Here is a 20,889-nt window from a genome sequence, read left to right as displayed (position 1 = left end):
CACCCTCTTTTCAAAACGCAAAGTTCTCAAATAGCAACAGAAAAAATTGTAAGCATACATACATATTAAAAAACCGTCAAGAAGCATTCTCATTATGGGTTTATACAAGAATATGATTGATCATGTATGATTTATAATTAACTTTCGTTTTTAAGTATTCACTTCATACCATGATCTCAATTAACTTTCGTTTTAAGTATTCACTTCATATGAAGATCTCAACAATAGATATAGATATTCATTTTTACTGATATATAACTTCTGTCTATGTATAATGTATTATTGTTTCTTCATTTTTCAACTTATTAAAATAGCTGAGTAGTAGGCCTACACAATCTGCTTCTGCTTCTCTATCATATAGACCATTAGTGTTTTTGTATATGTGTGTGTGTATGTGTGTATTAGCCTATATTATATATTGTGTGTCTTTTGCAAAATACCTATCATACATAACATATAGGCTATCAAATACCAGAATATTCTATTGCTGTTAAGTCTACTATGAATATTAAAATACGCCGAATCATGTGTCCGGTATCATGCCTACATATATGACGTTTTCAGAAAACCCCCCCGTGAAAATCAGTTTTGTATTCAGCGAGTTATGATTGATTAAATGCGCTGACACTTCATTGCGCCTGCCAGACAGATTACACTGAGTGGAGCGGGTGACCGGTCCAAGATGGCGGCCCCCACGGCTCGTCAGCGCCAATAGGCAGTAGCGGTCGATGCGGCGTCTACTCTTTATATGTCTATGGTTTGCCCCCCCCAGAGCGTTTCGTTTGCAGATCTACCCACCTTGGGACCATTTATCATTATCGTTTTCTGCGTTTCCATGTCGGCCTCGTGTGGCCGAACCGTCTATCTGATAGTGAACTGCAGCAGATACGACCGTTAAGTGTGCCCGGGGCTTAAGTGGTATGTTACTCAACCCAGATGACTAAAATTAAATAATGACTATTGTACTTCTACTCATATAATTGACAAGTTTAAACTTTTGTTTCAATGTCTGGCAATTGACCCCAATGTCATTGATATTATCAATGCAATCAAATAAGTGCTTAGCCTACTAAAGATACATCTGGAACTATCAGGATTTTACACGCCAGTGTGTACATCTGCAGCTGGAGGCTCCTGCTGTAGGCCTACATCCTTAACGTTGCCAGTGTCAAGCTGTCTCTCATCCTCTGACTGACTAAAAGTCCCATGAAATAAATACATGTGTATTTATTTATATTTATTGCCTCATTTATTTATTTCAGAATTTATTTCATAGGCATATTTATTTATATATGTATTTATTTAATCATTTATTTTGACCTTTATTAGGATAGGTCTCATTGAGATTAAAAATCTATTTTTCAAGAGAGTCCTGGCCCAAGAATGGTAACAGCACAGTTACAGACAATTTTACAGTTACACACAATCACAACACAGTCATACACCAAATTTAGCCAAAGCATTTACAGACACAGCGACCTGCTTCAAGGTCAGTTAAAGTTGCTTTGAGTGTTTTTCATGAGACCAGCTCTCTGAGTTTCAGCTCAGTTTGAAGCAGGTTCCAAGCTTGAGGGGCAGTGTAACTGAACGCCCTTTTCCCCAGTTCAGTACGGACCTTTGGTTCAGTTCAAAGGAAACATTTATATTTATTTAATTTTGGCTTAAACGGTATTCCATACATCCCCTCTTATTTGTCATTTCCTCGTTTGTTCTGGTCATCATCCCTTGTTTTAATTATTAATAGGGTTGTTTGCATCTGCATTCACTGATATCCAGCATTTCCTATTCATAATTTAATCCATGATACAATTATGGTGTTTTTTGAACACTGACAAGGCTTAATTATTTGTAATGTAGAACTTCTTACAGAAATATTGTTATTCAGATGTATTTTCACTCATTTTTAAAAGGATGATAAATAATTCGAAGGGCAGTATAAAACTTAAGAGTTAATCACTTGAATTGATTGTGTTATGTGTCTTCACTCCTTAAAATGCACTGATGTTAAGATGCGTCAGATCAGTGGATCCGCTGCAGCGTCCAATCAGTGACGGATACACAGTAAGGGGGCGTGTCGTCCCGCAGCGTCCAATCAGTGACGGATACACAGTAAGGGGGCGTGTGGTGGTTCCTCGACTATCGCCTTCCAGAGATCGCTCCTCGCTTCTCGAATAAGACACTTGGGATGCGGCTTAAGACCTAGGGAAAGACGCGAGTTAGGTCAACGTGGATGCAAAGACTTGAGATGCAGCTCATGATGCACTATGGAGCATTCCTTTGTAAACATGGGCTGTTCTAACTCCGCCAACTGATTGGACGGCCGACTTGTCTGTCAAACTGGCTCACGAGACCTCGCGCACTCGGTTTCTCATTCGCCACCGGAAGCTGCTGACAACTGTGAGTACCAACAAAAGCCATTCACGTTGTACGTTCATTTTAATACTTTAATAATTAAAATGCTTTAGGAGTGCTGCCCTGCCCTCTCTTTTATTTCCGATGTTTACTCCTGCTGGCTTCTCAAATCTTCCCAACCAAAGCCTTAAATAAAAAATGCCATTGATTATTAAGTGTTCATCTTCTCAATGTGTTGTTCCTTCCATTTGAAACGTGCATACGCTGAATATTTTGAAATGTATAGTAGCATTTTAAAATGATCGAATTCTTGCTGTTGAGTTTTGCACATAACAGTCAGCACATGCACTAAACAGTTGTAACCTTTGGCCTACTATCACCTTTGAGCCTGGCTGTTAACCAGCTAGCATTATTAAGAGCAGTTGTACAACATTATACAATGTTTTGTGATTTGTTTACAGTTGCACTTGTTTATGAATACATTGTTTATGAATATTTTTGTTTTACAATTTGATAGATTTTTTTATTTCCTCAGGGCTGGTGCGATGGACAGAGTGGAGACAGAGCAGAGGGATGAACCACAGACAGACTTCATCTACTGTCACAGAGCCGTCACAGAGGTCCTGAAGTTTGGCTCCTGTCAGTTCAACTCTGGGCACAAAGTGCTCTTTCTCATCATTCCAGGTCAGTTTGACTAATATACTGTATTCATAGGCGGCGCGTGAGGCCCAGGTTTGGGAAGGCTAAATAACTTTGTTTTACCTGATGCTGCCCGCCCCGGCGTCTATAGAAAAGAGATCAACTCAGTGAAAGCACCGCCTGCTGACCGATCAGAGCTCAGTGTGCGGAGTTTAAATCTATCAAGTCATATTACAGGAAAAAGGAAATGCAGTTTAAACTGCCGTATGCAGAGAAGACGCCGACGTGTCGCACTTATCATTCATATCACACTGACATCACATCATCAATCAGATCATCGCTATCACAATATTTCCTTATCTGAGTCAGCTTCTCGAGCCGTATCTGGCCGTGCAACACTTACATTGTCACATATACTGTATGCAGACGTATTATTTTAAGCAACACATTAAGTTGACGAAACACTAAATTCAAATGTAATTAAAGTCAGATCCACTCTTGTCTTATATGGGGCAGTGATATCATAAACCTGTTGTACGCTTTCAAACACTGTAGTTTATTTATTTTTTAACCAGTTGTTCTGTATTCACCTTGCAGGATTATATATATATTAGGGCCGGGACTCGATTAAAAAAATTAATCTAATTAATTAGAGGCTTTGTAATTAATTAATCGAAATTAATCGCATTTTTAATCGCATATAAATATTTGACCTGAGAACAGTGAGAAGCAATTTTGTTCACATGGATTTTAGTATACCATTAGGCGCATTCACACCGCAGTACTTTTCCCACAAAGGTTCATGAGAATTTAGTTCATGAGAACAAATGAAGCCGCTGACGTCACTTCTTCTTCTTCTGCTTTGGGTTTACTGGCAGGCCGCAAACCACTTCACGGCGTATACTGCCGCCCAAAGTCCCCGGCCGGAAGTCCCCGGAGTTGGGGAAGGCTTCAGCTTCTACTGAAGCCTTCCGAGTAAATCGCCAGAACGCCGACACCTCCTCATCTCCACCGCTCCCATGTTTTATTTTGTGTTGCCATAAGTTAGTCTCTCTGCGTTTCTGCGCTGGGCTAATGCTAATGCTAATAATGCTAATGCGAGGATAATAAAATGGCGGCTTCACCAAACTTTTTGGGAGTTTTACGGGGCGTGGTTTGCAATCCGCCCAGCCAATCAGAAATATAGCTCTTTTCTCACAAGAGAGCCGTACGAAAGTCCCTGCTCTCTAGCAGCTCTCTGCTCTCTAGCAGGGACTTTCGTGGGGGTAAAAAGGTTCTCATGAACTAATTTTAGTACCGGCTCTTTTTGGTGTGAACCATAGACTGTATGGTGTGAATGCGATAAAAGAGGCTAACGTCCACGCTAGCTTCCACGCTAGCTGCTATATGTTTTTGCATTGAGGTGATACTTGAGGCTTGATGTGCTGCGGTGATATGCGAATTCCTTTTGCATAATTTGCACACAACCGTGCTCTTATCAACGCTTCCATCCGTCCGTTTTTTTAAAACAACATTTCCCACTGTTGTTCACTGTGGTTTGTTGTTGTCTGAAGTCATGAACGTTAGTTGGTGCTCCAGTATAATCGGTACGCCTGAAACTCATCCAGTGAGAAACGTTACGCGGTGCAAAAATAAGTGCGATTAAAATGCGTTAATTTTTTTAACGCGTTAATTTTTGTGTAATTAATTAATCTTAATTAACGCGTTAAAGTCCCGGCCCTAATATATATATATATATATATATATATATATATATATATGTTTAAGTTATGGATGTTTAAAGTTCATATTTGTCTAATATTAGTTTACTTTTCATTAATGAAGTATGACGCTGCGCTGTCAGTACACTTGTCCCTGTTTGTGATTGGTCAAATGTAGCTAACCCCGCCCCTTTCACATGAACGCGCTCTCAGCTGGAGAGAGAAACCCTGGCTTGATTTACCGAGTTGATAACCAGCGCCGTAGGACCGTTTAGCGAGATCTCGTTTGTTAGGGTTAGTTAAGATAACTCAAGCATATCCAGGGTCTGTTGAACTGGCTTCGTGGTACAGGGCACAGGTGGCTGCATAGCAGCGCTAATGTCAAAGACACAAACATTATACATTATATTTTTATTTTACCAGGATGCAGTGACACAAATATTTGGGAAGGCTTAGCCTTCCCTAGCCTACAGTACCCGCCGCCCCTGACTGTATTAATTCACTTAAATACAATATTAAGAAAGACAGGTCTGGAGGTAGAGTGGCTGGCTTCTGTTGTGTAAGTGCTTAATGTTCCCCAAGGCTAGACACGCTATTAACTGCTATTGCTCTCCATTTGCCATACGGTTCATACTTTAACCAATAAACAAAAAAAGAGCACAAACACCAGCAGAATACATGTGTCAACTGGTCTGGGCAAATGAGACCGGGTGGGCAGTAGCTGACTTTGTAGGGACTTGTCTTGGGAACTGAATAGTCGCTAGTTCAAGTCCTGAACCAACAAGTACAGAGTGTGGACTGGACTAGTAGCTGCCGGAGAGTTGCCAGTATGCCTCCTGGCTGGGTAATACATTGGCATCTTTGAGCAAGGCCTCAACTGGTTCAAGGCACGATGGCAGCCCCCTTGCTCTGACACCTCTACATTGATGAATTTGTATTGGTTCATTACATTTTAACTCTGGGATTAATAAGGTATGTTAATTAATCCATAAAGTATGGGATTAATAAGGTATTTTTTTTTCACATGTTATTATGGTAACTTTATTTCATAACCACCTAAATTGCGTAAAGTAAAATGCATTTGACTGTAAATGTCTTTCTTGATGTAAAGTTTTTCGAAAGCTTAAGGTTTCATGGTTTGAGTTATTAAAAGTGTTGCACTTTGCAATGAAGAAATATGATCTTCTGTCTTGTATTCAGGTAACCCAGGTGTAGTGGGCTTCTACAAAACCTTCATGCGGACCCTCCACAGGAAGTTAGGATACCACCACCCAGTGTGGGCAGTGAGCCATGCCGGCCACTGTGTACCTCCAGACTCCATGGACATGGTAGAAGGTACAGATTACTCTTACATTCTTACGTTCTCTAATCTGATTGGTCAGTTTGGACAGTCAGTGGTCTGCTCTTTCTCTATAGCAGACAGTTGCTAAGGAGGAAGCTGTGATCAAGGGACTAAGTGCAGTCATATCAATCCTCAGAAAGAAGTCCGGTCAATTAACGTCAGTAGTGGCTAAAACAATTATTTGTTTTACTCTGTCAGAAAACAGTGGAATACTTTTTCAATATTCATTCTTATATTTCTAGAGCACACAACTTTGAATTAATGATGGCTGAACTGTCTTCAGTCAAGGAAAAAAGTGCAACAGGAAAGATTCTGAGATAAACAAAGACATGTTACGACTTTTTGTATACAGATGCCTCCTCAGCAGCTGGGTATGATGTGTTTGGTCTGGACGGGCAGATTGAACACAAGCTGGCCTTCCTCAGGAGACATGTTCCCCGAGACACCCGCCTGGTCCTGCTGGGACACTCCATTGGCTGCTACATTATCTTGGACATGATGAAAAGGAATCCTGAACTCAATGTTAGTTACAATAGGGATGCACCACACATTGGCATTGGCCCTGTTAGTCCTTTTTTTTAAATTTAAATATGAACGAAAAGATCTGAAGGTAATTTTGAAGGTTTAGAACACTGGCTGAAAACGATCTGCCCTAACTTTAAAGTAAATCACGGTGCGTCTCCTCTCTATGACTTATAACATAACAAAATAACAAGGCCCTTTGTTTACAAATAATTGAATGTCAAATGTATTTCTCATTGAATTATTGAAGCTTCTTGTCTGCTACTCTACAAAAAACACAAAGGACTTTATTTTAGATTTGATGGGAAAAACAATGTTATTCACCGATTACAGCCAACTAGTCAAGGCCATGGATCAGTTAAAGAAACTTCAAGCTGGGGTTTGGGTTTCCATGACAACAGGACTCTGTTGGCTTTGCTTATCGTTATAGTTAAGCCAAGCCAATTAAAGACAGAATTAAATCCAAGTTAGTGCCGGTTGCTAGACAGAGGAAAAAAGAGCTAGACTAACTAGACTTCATAAATGAAGTAAGAATGGAGTCAGAATGAGGTCTGCAAAAACATCTGTCCCTTGTTCTACACACAGACACACACGCTCAGTTTGACCTTGTTTTTGTACAACACACACAGACACACACACATCTGCTGCATTAAATGGGCTGACACTGTGTACACCCTAGCTATTATATTATTTGTACTGATTCAATTGATTATATACAATATACAGGGATTTTCCATATGTTTATATCTCTGTCCTTCTTTAACCTCAAATTATTTGTCTATTTTTATTTCCTGTTGTACTCTTTGTAAGCGCTTTGTTTTTTGATGCAGATTCTTAAGTCCATCATGCTGTTTCCCACCATCGAGCGCATGGCTCAGACTCCTCAGGGGAAGGTCATGACCCCTGTGCTGTGTGGACTGCGTTACTTGGCCTACCTGCCTCTCTTCCTGCTCTCTCTGCTGCCTGAAGCCCTCAAAGCAGGCCTGATCCGACTGGCGTTAGGCGGCATCTGCTCTCTGGACCACAATGTAGTACAACCGACTGTAGGTCTACTCAGTGGAGACTGTGCTGGTTTGTTACAATCGCTCTTTACTTTCATGATGCTCATAATGTCCATTCTTTGTTGAACATGTTACCGCCTAAGTTTTCTTTTTTCAACCTTCAAACACAAAAGCCATGCAAAGTCTATTGTGTCTGTGGGGAAGAAAACAGTCACTGCTGCATTTGCCGAAGTGTTAGGGCCTTCGGGCCTCATTTATAAAACTTTGCGTAGGATTCACGTGAAAAGATGGCGTACGTAGGAACAAAGGAAGTGCTTACGCATTAAAACACTGCACACGCACGTCCTATGCCGGTTTCCCTTTATGAATCACAATCAACCACAAATGAGGTGCAACTTTTGTGGGCTCCACGTAACGCCCATATTTGCCTATAAATAGTCAAAGAAACGCCCCGTATTAATATTAATTTCCACGAACTGAATGAAGACGAAAGCGTGATATCTTAGTTGTGTTGGAGTCGGTCACAAGTAAATAATATTGTTTGGTGGACGCAGTATGAACATTACAAAGAGTGGCAGCATGTGGCCTCTAAAGGTTGGATCACATTTTGAACAGAATTATATAATATATAAAACCATGCACTCCTATCTATACAACCTACAGAAATGCAAAACGGCGTCAATTAAAAAACGTAATTATTTATTTCTGTTTACCGCATCATTTATGAGAATACATTTCAGAACATGAAGAGAATGGTTGGTTTTCAGTAACATATCCGTTTTTATTTATTTCTCCAAGTTATGTATTTGTGTGCACTTTATGGTATTCTGTTCACATATTTCTCTCCTTTCATCCTTCTGCGAAAGGTGTCGCAGTTTCTAATCTCTCACATTTTTGTGCGTACGCATGGGTCAAGGTGTCTGTGGAGGACCACACATTTTCCCGTCAAGTATGCTTTTTTACTTTAAGAAACATTGCTTCGAAATTAGCGTACGATCAAAAGATGGAGTACAGCATGAGGCCACTGACCTTGTCAGTGGCCTGACATTGTAACCAATTTTGCTAACGTCATGTTGCGTCCACATCGGACACAAAGAGAATATTCGCCTTACGTTTCTCACGTTTATTTCAATAAACGTATGAAAAACTATTTCTGAATTTACTTTAGATGTTATGTAATGTTGCAGTGAATACTTATGTTTGTAGGCCCTCAACAAAAAGCAATGTGATTTGTCCATCATATTGCAGGAAATAAGCTCTGTGGCAAACACACATTTGTGATATTTTTTTTTGTGCAGTAGGATAATTCGCACATATCAACACAACCAATTTTTTAAGCGTAAATGCAATCGCCAGAAGTAAAAAGCTATCGTTAGGCTATAAAAGAACGACAGCACGGTCACAAGTCTGCGTATCACCAACGCTAAGCTAAAGGCAAAATCGTGTCAATTGGAATGGCGTTGAGTAGTTTATTTAGTCACTTGTTAACATCCCCCGAGACAAAGCCCACTGCTCCTAGTACTAGGACGGTGGAACGCACCATAGTACTCAGCTTGAACTATGTTTAGCTTTGATTCCACCCAAACCGTTGTGTCATTTAATAATTCTGCAGATATAAGGCAATGACTAGGCATATCATGTGTTTTATTCCCTTTTTGTAGCCAATGCAATGTACATGGGGGGTCAGGAAATGAAGAAAGTATTGGAAAGAGACGACTTAACCATCAAGAAAAACCTAGAAAAGGTAAGAAAAAGCCTACACATACAGTGTAATCACATTTAGAGTCTGCATACTTTCTACTTAGTGAATATTTCATAACATAAAAAACAAAAGTTGCTCGAATTATCTGTTAAGGTTGTTTTTAGATGTCATCTTTTTATCTGTTCCAATTTTAGCTGATATTTTATTATGGAGCGACCGACCACTGGTGCCCTGTTCAGTATTATCATGACATCAAGCAGGACTTTCCACACGGAGACTTCAGACTGTGTGAGAACGGGTTCCGCCATGCTTTCGTCCTCGATGCAGGGCGAGAAGTTGCCCAAATGGTGTCTGAATGGATCAGTGTGGATTTTAGGACATGAGTTTCCTCTTCTATTTCGGTATACTCCTCCACATCCGTCTGACATGGACACTTGGGGACCAGGAACTTTTTATGAGCAGAGATAATGCAATGGATTTGACTATGCAAGCTTAGTGGCGAAGATACATTATATATTGAATTAAATACATATTATCAAATTATTGGCAGACTATGTTTCATCATTATTTGGTATTCATCTAAAATACCTTTTGATTTTTCATTCGTTTTCTTATGTCAAACATAAGCAGATTGTAATTGAATCAGATTTAAAGGGAAGAAACATTTAAGCCCTTTCTCATTTCTAAAATGTTCTCCTCCTTGCCTCCTTGGTCCTCCGGTAGTGACCCGAAATTGATGTCAGCGCGCCATCTTGAAGGACATCTAATTTCTCTGAATGATGTTATTATGTGAGTGCTCTGTTATGAAAAAGATTTCCCCCTCACTCAAATCATACCGGTGCCTGCCCGCATCTGTAGCCTGTTATTGTCTCATAACACATTGTGAATGAATTAAAAGTAAATATATAGACAGAGTGCTGCTGTGCCTCCTGTTATCATTAATGGACGTCTCTTTAAAATGACCGCTCAGATTTCTAATTTCTCTAAACGCCTGCTGCTTCCACTCCTCTCTCCTCCGCTCGCATCTCCTGTGGGCGGGACGACAAACGGCCCGTCTACACAGCGGTGTGCGTTGAAGCTTGCCGGCGGGCGTGTCTGAAACTCGACCAACAACCAATCACATGAATCTCCCGCCCCTGACACACAAGCAGCGGTTTGATTGGCTAGAGCTTGTACTGGCATATGAATCGTTTGGCTGACGCTTCTGCCGAGGCGTCAAAAGTTGAACATTTCTCAACTTTTGCAGCGAGCCACGCCAGCAAAGCTCTGCGTCGCTTCCCACAATGCAGTTTGGCGAAAAGTGACGTCACCCCATTCAAAGTGAATGGTGAAGCTTCCAACGCACGCCACTGTGTAGACGGGCCGTCATACGTGAGGCGAGGAGTTGAGGAGGGGAAAACTGCACACAGCATCATCACTTTTTTTTTTTTTTTAATAGGAAAATAAGCAAAAGCTTTCAAATTAAACAGCTGATAGTTTATTCATTGTTGGAATTGCTGTTATCCTTCTTTGTAAAGAAACATTTTATAAAATGGTATACGTGGTAATGAATGAGGAGGCGCCTGATGTATACACTCCTTAACAAAAACTCCAGAAGCTCCTGAAGCTCCAGTGTGCCTTGAAGGAAGAAGCACCCCAGATCATGATGGAACCTCCTCCACTTGCCGCGTAGAAAACATCTCCAGTGGGATCTCCTTGTCATGCCAGTAACGTTGGAAGCCATCAGGACCATCCAGTAGGGCTGTGCAATTAATCGTATTTTAATCGCGATTACGATTATGGCTTGCGACGATTATGAAAACAGCATAATTGACAAAATACGATTATTTAGCTGGGTGTGCTTTCGCCCCTCCCTAAAAGCCCACTAGGCCACGTGGGAGTGACATGTGTTGTGAGTGTTCAGCGCGAGCGAAGATGTCAGAACAAGAGCAGCAACTCGTTAAAAAGAAGGGTAAAACTATTTCCACTATTTGCAAGTACTTTGCCATTACATTTCACATCGCTAAAGATATGTGCCCAGTTAGCACTGTTAGCAACCAGGGCTTTAAGCAACTTGTCAACACGTTGGACAAGCGTTACGCGATGCCGTCTCGGTATTATTTCAGCAGGTCTGCGCTGCCTGCGCTATATGACAAATGCCGTGGGGAAGTTGAGAGATGTGGCTTCAGCTGACTACTTTGTTACCACAACGGACCTATGGTCTAGCCCAGGGGTGCCCAACCAGTCGATCGCGAGATGTGTCTAAAAATAGAACAACAATATTCTGTTTTATCGTTAATGTCCTGTAACATAATCTTCCTGTGCCAGAATAATGCACTTGAACGCATCAAAGCTTTGTGATTGGCCGGCGTCACCCATGTGTCGGGGCGTGGCTGAGGGTCTTCAGTACAGGTGGCAATATTGTCACCTGCCTGCGCTCATCTCTGAAACCAGACCATGTAAACAGGCTGGTGTTTCTTGCAAAACATCTTAAAGAGATGACATGAGCAGCCCTACCAGCATTTGCCATGGTGGCCTAGACATTTTTATTTGGTCTTAAATTGTAGTTCAACATTTATTTCCTGTTACTTCTGGACCATGACGGTTGGCCAGCCTTCAACGTTTAACTGAGTGGAATATGTTGAATATGTTTTACCAAAATGTTGGCTATATGTTAAGGAGTGTTCAGTAGGTTGTGACAGTGCACTGCAACATGTTTGATTTCATTTATTTTGGTCTAATTTATTTTTATTTATCATATTAATAATATATGTTTAGTATGGTTTTGGAAGTGCGCTCCAACATATTTGTTGATCTTGTTTATTGGTAAAATATTATTTGTTTTAAAGTTCAATAAATGGTCAATGAATAATCGTCAAAATAATCGTGATATCAATTATTGACCCAAATAATCGTGATTATGATTTTTGCCATAATCGCACAGCCCTACCATCCAGGTTACATTTTTTTCTCGTCAGTTAATAAAACTTTCTTTCACCTTTCAATGTCCCATGTTTACAAAGTCCAGACGGGCAAGTTTGTGGCTTGGGAGGAAACGTGGTTGTCAAAGAAGTTTTTTGTTCTTTTAACCCTTCTCTCGCAGAAGCTCTACTAACAACCTGGTTATGATTCACCAGTGCAAAATGCGAAATTATTTTAATTCTTCCCGTTCTTAAGATTTTGTTTAGGAATAAGCCCTGATGAATTACTTACATTACCCCCATGATGTTTTTCATCAATCTAAAGGAAAAGTGGTAAGAAATGGGGCAAGGTTGATGACTTCTTATAGTGTGACAATTTTATTTATTTGTCAACTTTATTTATTGAGTGAAATAAAACAGACAAAATGTACATGAACATGGAACAAGCTTTTTCACACCTTATTAATACAGTAGACATGGTGCGTGCAAGGTCAAGAAAAGCAATGCCAAGGATGGAAGACATTCATTTCTAAATCATTTGATTTTCCTGGTGAAGACTTTCTTACTACTGGTACTTGTAACATTTGCCAGGCATTCTTGAGTTAGCAGGAAGAGGCGAGGCAGGTGGCTGACGTATGATCAAAATGTGTATGAGCACCTCAGAATGTGGTCAATCTGATATGATCAAATTACCATCTGTCTTTTTATGCATTATCATGGATTTTGTTCATTGACCAGGTAGCTAGATATGATGCTATGATAAGATGTCCTTAAAGTCAGACTTCCTGTTGGAAGATTCGGAGGATCATATTGGGTGTTCCAATTACAAGTGGACAGCTCAAGGTACAGGAGTAAATGCATTCACACTGAAGATGCATTGGAACCCTGGGGTGCATATGTCTACATTATTTATATGAGTAAACGTACCTGGCAATAAACTAGAATCTGATGCTACTGCCTGGCTGAACAGGGCCTCTGGTATCAGATGTCTCCATTTTACAGCAGGGTATGTGTCATGTCTCTGAAGTCTCAACAGAGTCACAGCGACGACTCCTCCTCCTTTCTCCGTTGGCTTGACTGTCCTGGTACCCCCCCCACTTGGCTTGCATCAGTCTTTTGTGCAGGAGAGGGTGTTTCTGGGAATCTCTGTCCTGGTCCTAGCACCTGTCTCACAGTCACATTCAGCCTGGAGCTCTGGATATACCTGGTGCACAACACCCAGTCCTCCTCTGACAGCACCCCCCCCAGAGTGCTGTCCTGCGAGAAGAAGGCCATGCGGTGGCCCTCCATCTCTAAATCTGTTGGTCCCTGGGGGCCTGGAATGATACGTGGGACAGCATGGTAAAAGAGGCGGCTCTGTCCCGACATCAACATCACATCCCCACTGTGCATGTACATAGCAGTGGGGGGGTCCTCTCTGCGGACGCCTCCCAGGAGGAAGATCGCTGATTGCCCGAAACTGTCAGAATAAAGACAAGTCAGTGGCAATGTTCTGTTTCCCATGAAAGTGGTGCAGGAATGAGTCCTACAACCTGGGAATGACTCAGCCTTTTAGCCAAGGTTCCCTTGGCTGGAAGTCAATGGTTCTTTGAATGTGTTTGTTTGGAATGCTGAAATAAGTTCTATGGTTAACATAAGCTGAAGAGGCTTTCCCGTTTTGTTTCTCTTTTCTTGCAAAGCTGAACATATTTTGAAAGGAACATCTTGTCTCTCTAAGCCAGGGGTGTCAAACTCAAATACACAGTGGCGGGCCAAAATTAAAAAATCGGGCCGGACTGGTTCAATGTTTATTGCAAAACTTATTGAAATGAACTTATTGCACATATTAAACCTGGAAGTAACAAAGCTTAAATGATTGCCTATAAAAACAACATTAAATAATCAGTTGCATGTATTTATTATGGCTCTATCTGCTGCTTTTCTGGAGTCATTTCTTATGAGTACATTTTTCCACAGGCCAACAACAGCTTCAAGAAAACAATGTCCCTCAAAGAAGAAACCAAACATGCCCTGTTGTCTCAAGAAACAAAGTGCAGAAGGAAACATCCATTGAAACTCAGTGTGCTGCTCTGTGATGCTAGTTCAGATACTTGGCATCTCACCTCGGGTGCAAGGTCATCAATGTTTGGGCTCAGGCTCTGAGCGGAGGAAACCCTCAGGATGGAGTGAAGGTGTGTGTGCAATATACCGGCGGGCCAGATCTAATAGTAATTACAAATGATCCTGCGGGCTGAAATTAAATCCACCAAGGGCCTGATTTGGCCCCCGGCCTTTAGTTTGACACATGTGCTCTAAGCAAAGACCATAACGGCACCATTAGAGGGGCAACAAATTCCGGACATTAATTCAGCGCATGCATACTCATCTCCTGTCAGGGGCCGGTGATGTAACGGACACTGAACAGACAGGCTTTATGCAGATACAGCTGGTAGCTACAGGTGGCGGAGGAAAAGGCACACTGAGACGGATTTAAGTCATGATTGAAATCAAACTCAACTGGTTTACTCTTTCAAAGCATTGAGGCTGCAGCTAAATTTTTCTTTTTAAAAAAAAATCCGAATTTGTATTTGATTTATAATCCACATATGGAGAGGAAGAGAGCTCTGTGTTTTAATTGTTTGAAGTATGCCTACATAAGCCAGTGTATTTCTTTCCTCATAAGAAATAGCACTGAAAAGATACAAAAACATGTTTTTGTGTTGATCTTTAGTGTCATAAACAAACCATAGATTTTGTATACAGTTGAACTATATATAAAACTTAATGAGCTTTTATAAAATGTGTTTTGCGGCTCCAGACAACATTTTATTTGTGGAAGAGGGGGCAAAGAGGCTATTTTGATAGTAAAGGTTTCTGACCCCTGGCCTAATGTTAGCTTTTTACTTCAAAAATCCTAAAACTTTTGTCAGAATGCTGTGATTAACTTGCTGAACAATACATGATAAAAACAATAAATATATGTTTTTATGCTTATTGTCTGAAATATAACGAAATCCAATGTAAAGTCCCATTATTATTTTTTTCCAGGGAGCCCTTGTGCTTTTCCCCTCCGTGTCGACCTACAAAAATACGTCATCACTGCACCACTCTATTTGCTGGTACAATAAAACAAACAACCAAACAAACTAAAGTTGCTATTCTTAAAGCCTCGATGAAGAGAATAATCCCTCCCTCTCACCTGAAGGACAGCAGCGGCCGGCTATGATCCAGTTCTGATTCATCCACATGGATTCCTAGTGACGAGTCATGGCGGTAGTAGTTGAGGATTCCAGCCTGAGCACTGAACCCTGGAAACCCACAGGCCGCTGTTATTTGGACAGACAGCAGGTGGAGATCAGCAGGTAAAGGAGTGTGATGGTTGGCAGAGTAAGTCTGTGAATGGAACATAGTACAACATGTGGCCAAATCTTTTAAAACGGAGTATCATCAAACAATGTGTAAATGGACAAAAAGAAAGTTGGCTTAGGTAGTGCACAGTTTGTTTCAAACTACCTCAGATGGCCTTATATATGTTAGAGTTGTTAAATATATTAAGTGGAAGTGGAAATTGAACAGCACCACTGGGTTAGGGTTAGGTATAGTTTATTTATTTATTGTATTTGTTCTTATTTTTAAAATGCTTTACTTTTATTCTAAAGTTCAGAGGTGATTGCTTAAATGTAAGGAGACAGAAGAAATAACAGAGATCTCTGACTGACTGTCACAGTGTGCTTCATGGTCCATATCTTAAGCCCTCAACCATCACGGCCCGTCTACACAGCAGCGTTAAAAAAATCTTCCAACGCTTCTTTGCCCATTCACTTTGAATGGGGTGACGTCACTTTGCCTCGCTTTTCGCCGAACTGCATTGTGGGGAAGCAAAGCAAAGATTTCCAGGATTTTCAGGATTCAAAAGTTGAGCAATGTTCAACTTTTGAAGCTGAGGTGGAAGCGTCAGCCAATCAAATCCCGTTTATGCAAATCTGACAGTACAAGCGCTAGCCAATCAAACCGCGTGTAAGCTGGGAGAGCCATACCGCAGTTCATTTTCTATATTCCTGAAAATGGAGGACAAATTAGTTATTGCGGTAGCAAATCACCCGGTTCTTTATGACCAGTCGCTAATAACTTACCGGGATACAAACCGGAGGAACCAGGCATGGAGGGAGGTGGCAGAGACAGTGGGTGAAACTGGTAGGTTTTCGCCTGTTTGGGGATTTTATATCCAGTTTACTTCGTTTTAACATTGCTATTGCTTTGTATGTCGGGGGCGGGAGATTCATGTGATTGGTTGTTGGTCGCGTTGCTCGCAAAAAATCCCCAAGCTTTCAGACACACCGACCTCCAAGATTTTCAAGATTTTTTCAAAGCTGCTGTGTCAGGGCAAATCTTAAAAAATGTGACTTCATGAATTTTAACCCTTTTAAAAAGAGACATTCCATTCACATATATATATTTATATATATATATTTTGAGACGTGGAAGAATGTTGTGACAGAAAGGTAATGTGTTTTTTTGATAATAATTGTAATATTGATTCCTACATTTACCAACTGATACCAATTGCATCCTACCCGGTTTGCTCACCTTGGTATCCCAGTTGTAATGATATCCCAGAGTGACCCAGCGCAGCCTTTCAAGAAGAGTCTTGGGTTCTCTTTTTCCAGAGGGTGAGGAACTATGGAGGGGATAAACAAGGGAAACAGGACCGCTACAATGTAAGCATGTGCTAGAAGCTTAAAAGCTTAAAAGCTGTAGTATCGTACTCTTTTGACATTGTCAGACTCATGATGTACAGTTTAAAAAAGGATCCAAATTGCTAAAGTAGAACCAGAGATGTGGTCTTCTTTATTTCATGCATTGTTCTCTCTGCTGAAATCCATCACCTCCAGTGTTTCCCCTATATACAAATAGTGGCGGCGCAGCGCCGCTGCTGAAATATGCGCGCCGCTGCTAGAGGGCGCCAGCCAGTTACCCAAACAACATTTTTTTTTTTTTTTTTTTTAAAGTTTAAATTTTTTTTAAAATAATAATAAGTGGCAACCCCTAAATCTTGAAACATTGCCACTGTATGTACTAGGCAGGGCCTTTATATAGATATATATATATATATATCTATATATATCTATATACAGTATATAGACGCTTCTGGGACACTTCTGAGCCGCGACGCAGCGCGTCTGGTGGAAACACATGCTTCATCTTTTAAGTTGCGCTGACGGCCGACAGAGGGCAACAGCGGCCGCTAATGCAGTTTTGTGGTTATTATTAGGGATGCTCCGATCGCCAATTTCGGGGCCGATTGCTGGAATCAGTATCGGCCGATACCGATCGCCGATCCGATCGAGTGGGCGGGGCCTAAATGGAAGATTTAAACATCACTTTAAATCTTCCATTTAAAGTGATGTTTAAACTCAGTTAATGAGGCTCATTCACTGGAGCTTCCACAAACAATCAACTTAATTATTACATTCAAATGATGTACATTATTCAAGTTAACATTCACTTTGGATAATAACACGGGAGAAATTAGCGGAAGCACTCTCTTTTCCTCTCTCCCTCTCTCTCTCCCCCCCTCTCTCCCTCTCCTGACAGCCTGTCAGTATCTCATGCAGCTCACTGATCCAGTAATGAGTGACCCGACAGTGAAGAATAAATATATTTATAACTAGTTTAGCTTGTTCCAGAGGTAGATAAAATAGCTAAGTGTGTTAGGTCTAACTCTTGTGTGTTTCATTCCGCTTACCTGTCCGGCGGGCGGAGCTGCAGGATTTCTGCTTCACACACACGTTGCATACCGCTATTTTACTGTCTTTTTCGGACACCTTAAAATAATGCCAGACCGGTGAAGCCATTTTGGCGAGCTTGTTTTGCCGCACACAGAGAAAAGTGTCATGTATTTTACGTCATGCGATCGGCTCTCGCGATCGGCATGTTTAGAGAGCATCGATCGATCGGTAAAGAGTGAGTATCGGCCGATATCGATCGGTGACCGATCGATCGGAGCATCCCTAGTTATTATCTGTCAAATAATCAAGAAGAAAAAAGACCGGCCAAACGAAGAGAAGGGATTAGACGCCGCGGCAGACAGGAAGAATGAAAAAACATGGATACAAATCAAAGAAAACCGTGGGGGCGAGAAGGCAAGAGGAAAAATGGTGAAGTCACTCGCAGGTGAAGCATATAAATGTCGCAAATTGACATATCTTTTTGGCAGCAGCGGTGCTACAAGCACTATCATCAGCAGCTTAGAACAAGTGCAAGATGATGAAGAGGATGATGAGCAGTGGCGTTTTCTCTCGGAGGCCAAGGGAAGCCAGGCTTCCCCTGTTTTTTCGGATTGTAGTTATAATTTTAATAAATAAATAAAAACATGTTTTGTTTAGATAATTCTCCTTTGTTGTGTGTTGCTGCCGGCCCGTCTCTCCCCCATTCTCATTGAGTATTTTACAAAGAGTGAAACGGCTCCCCTCTAGATGTTATGGTAAAACAGTAGATTGCACTCACTGTTGCGAGAGGAGGCCAGCCGAAATTGGCTTCCCTTGGTGAAAAAAAATGGAAGGATTGACCAATCAGACGAGGCTCACGTGATGCCCCTGCCAACCTATGATTAGTCAGGGCCATGCCAAGGGAAGCCAGAGGCGGCTGGCTTCCCTTGCCTCACAATCCAATCAAATCGCATGAATTTAGTGTTGCAGTAACGCATCCTAAAATCCGGAAGTAAGCTGCGCTCGGGTTCCCTCGACAAAAAGGCAATGGGATTTCTCCATAGGATTTTGGAAAATATCTCGAAATAAGGTCAGTGGAAAACGAACCTGTTAGATAAATGCAAGTTTTGTTCAGTCGGATAATATCCACATGTCTACCCTACTTTTATAATGTTCTAATCATAAATCTAATCGATAGAGATAGTGTCACTGCACCACTCTCACCACCGTTAGAAAGTAGCAAGCAACTGATGACAAACTGGAGCTGTGTACAGCGAGGAAAAAAGGAGCGAATCGGACGTAAAACGTTAAAGGTCTCCTGATTTAGTTTGTGAATGAATGCTTATTAGAGTTTCGGCTGGAGACTAGTGCGTGCGGACCTGTCGGTTAGATAACAGGCGTGCATCTGTATGATACAAATGTGTGTAAAATGATACCGGGCGCTGTACTCATCTGGTTAGTTATTACATTGACCACCACACACAAAAAAAAAAGGATGTATTATTGGCTTCCCCTAATTTTTGTCCCACGCCACGCTACTGATGATGAGGGCGCAAGTTCAGATATACAGCCAGCCTCTTGCGTTCATGATGAGGGACAGAGAGTTGAGCTGGTGGAAGACCCAGCTCAACTGGCACATACAAGAGCAGGGCAAGAGCAAGAGGTGGGTGAGAATTATCCCTTGAACTGCATAAATGCAGCCTAATAAACAGTTGATTTCTAATAACTGATTATAAATAGTACTGTATGGCCCATGGTGGTGGTGGGGTTATGGTATGGGCAGGCGTATGTTATGGACGACGAACACAGGCCACTCGATTCACAACATTACCCTAACCCTAACCCTACCCCTCACACCAGATACTGACTGGTTTTCGGACCCCCCCAGACCCCCCCAATAAAGCAAAAATGCACGTTTCAGAGTGGCCTTTTATTGTGGCCAGCCTAAGGCACACCTGTGCAATAATCATGCTGTCTAATCAGCATCTTGATATGCCACACCTGTGAGGTGGGATGGATAATTTCGGTGTGCTCACTATCACAGATTTTTTCAGATTTGTGAACAATATTTGAGAGAAATGGTTATTTTGTGTATATAGAAAATGTTTTAGATCTTTGAGTTTATCTCATGAAAAATGGGAGCAAAAACAAAAGTGTTGCGTTTATATTTTTGTTCAGTGTATATATATATCCTCCAGAGAGCCTCCTCGATGCTCCATCCTCGGTCCTCGATGTGCATTTAGAGAAATTAGATGTCCTTCAACATGGCAAACTGAAATCGATTTCCGGGTCACTACCGGAGGACCGAAGAGTTGAGGAGGCGGAAATTTGACAATTGAGAAAGGGCCCAAGGCTCTGAACTTGGCTGGAGAAGGGAACAGAGAAACCATAAACGATGAGGTTGGAGGCAGGGGAGGGTGGAGCTTTGGAGAGGTTGGATTTGGTGCCAACGAGCAGGGCAATATATATTTTATTGAGATCTTTATCTTTTATCTTGGATTTTGGAAATTGCTGTCTTTTCCTGGTTTTAAATACTGCAATGCAGTAAAGTTATATAATATTTTGAAAGTAGCTGATCTAGTATTTGCATATACCAACTTGGTCATTATATAGACATCGTTGATGATCATTTATAACATTCCCAAATGTATAAATATCTGTTGAAAGCATTAACTATATCGTAAGAAAATCGATATTGAGGTATTTTGTCAAATATCTGGACATTTCATTTTCTTTATATCTACCCAGACCTTGATGTATAAATAGCTACCTTCTTAAAAGGAAGGCTCTAGTCATTAGATAGTTAATAAAAACTTCAGTATTTAGTGAAACATTATGTTTAAACCATACCCTGAAGAAATCAGCGATATTCCCTGGTAAATAATGATTTTATAGCCAGGGCTGCACATAACTGGTGCGCAGGTGCGCATGCGCACCTCCGCAAAAAAATAGCACCGGGTCATTTGAAACAAAGCGCATTTGCGTACCAACATTGAGAGGGAGAGAGAAAATAGAGGAGAGAGGAGAGATGAGAGAGAGAGAGA

The 20,889-nt window shown here is 41.2% G+C and overlaps 2 protein-coding genes across 4 annotated transcripts in view; one reads left to right on the top strand and one right to left on the bottom strand.

Moving 5' to 3' along the window:
• The first annotated feature begins 2,122 nt into the window (after positions 1–2,122).
• Positions 2,123–10,172, top strand: ldah (lipid droplet associated hydrolase). Of its 3 annotated transcripts, none has more exons than XR_004568999.1 (7): positions 2,123–2,397; positions 2,888–3,036; positions 5,892–6,026; positions 6,386–6,555; positions 7,386–7,598; positions 9,218–9,300; positions 9,453–10,172. XR_004568999.1 is itself a non-coding variant. In XM_034216581.1 (7 exons), exons 2-7 carry the CDS (start codon positions 2,898–2,900, stop codon positions 9,639–9,641), a joined length of 957 nt encoding a protein of 318 aa, XP_034072472.1. In that variant the 5' UTR covers positions 2,123–2,397; positions 2,888–2,897; the 3' UTR covers positions 9,642–10,172. The 3 variants fall into 3 exon arrangements, 2 of the variants coding, with proteins under 2 accessions (XP_034072472.1, XP_034072471.1); XM_034216581.1 differs by having other exon boundaries at positions 7,386–7,626; XM_034216580.1 differs by having other exon boundaries at positions 2,870–3,036; positions 7,386–7,626; positions 9,453–9,716.
• A 2,341-nt stretch (positions 10,173–12,513) lies between these two features.
• The window catches only part of alkbh1 (alkB homolog 1, histone H2A dioxygenase), a 21,017-nt gene continuing 12,641 nt past the window's right edge, over positions 12,514–20,889 (bottom strand). Inside the window, exons 4-6 of the mRNA XM_034216579.1 lie at positions 16,725–16,815; positions 15,337–15,530; positions 12,514–13,617 (exon numbers count right to left, since the gene is read on the bottom strand). Of these exons, the coding sequence (XP_034072470.1) occupies positions 13,197–13,617; positions 15,337–15,530; positions 16,725–16,815 (706 nt within the window). The 3' untranslated portion in view covers positions 12,514–13,196. The remainder of the gene's footprint in view (positions 13,618–15,336; positions 15,531–16,724; positions 16,816–20,889) is intronic.

The sequence above is a fragment of the Gymnodraco acuticeps genome, unplaced genomic scaffold, assembly GCF_902827175.1.
Source record: "Gymnodraco acuticeps unplaced genomic scaffold, fGymAcu1.1, whole genome shotgun sequence".
NCBI lineage: Eukaryota > Metazoa > Chordata > Actinopteri > Perciformes > Bathydraconidae > Gymnodraco > Gymnodraco acuticeps.
This window is presented reverse-complemented; position numbering and strand designations above follow the sequence as displayed.

What these genes read in the sequence shown, in the direction of transcription:
- ldah (XM_034216581.1), top strand. Translation starts at nt 2,898, where the DNA reads ATGGACAGAGTGGAGACAGAGCAGAGGGATGAACCACAGACAGACTTC. An exon ending in CTCCATGGACATGGTAGAAG is followed by an intron (nt 6,027 to 6,385) that starts GTACAGATTACT and finishes TTTTGTATACAG; the next exon opens with ATGCCTCCTCAGCAGCTGGG. An exon ending in ACTCAGTGGAGACTGTGCTG is followed by an intron (nt 7,627 to 9,217) that starts GTTTGTTACAAT and finishes CCCTTTTTGTAG; the next exon opens with CCAATGCAATGTACATGGGG.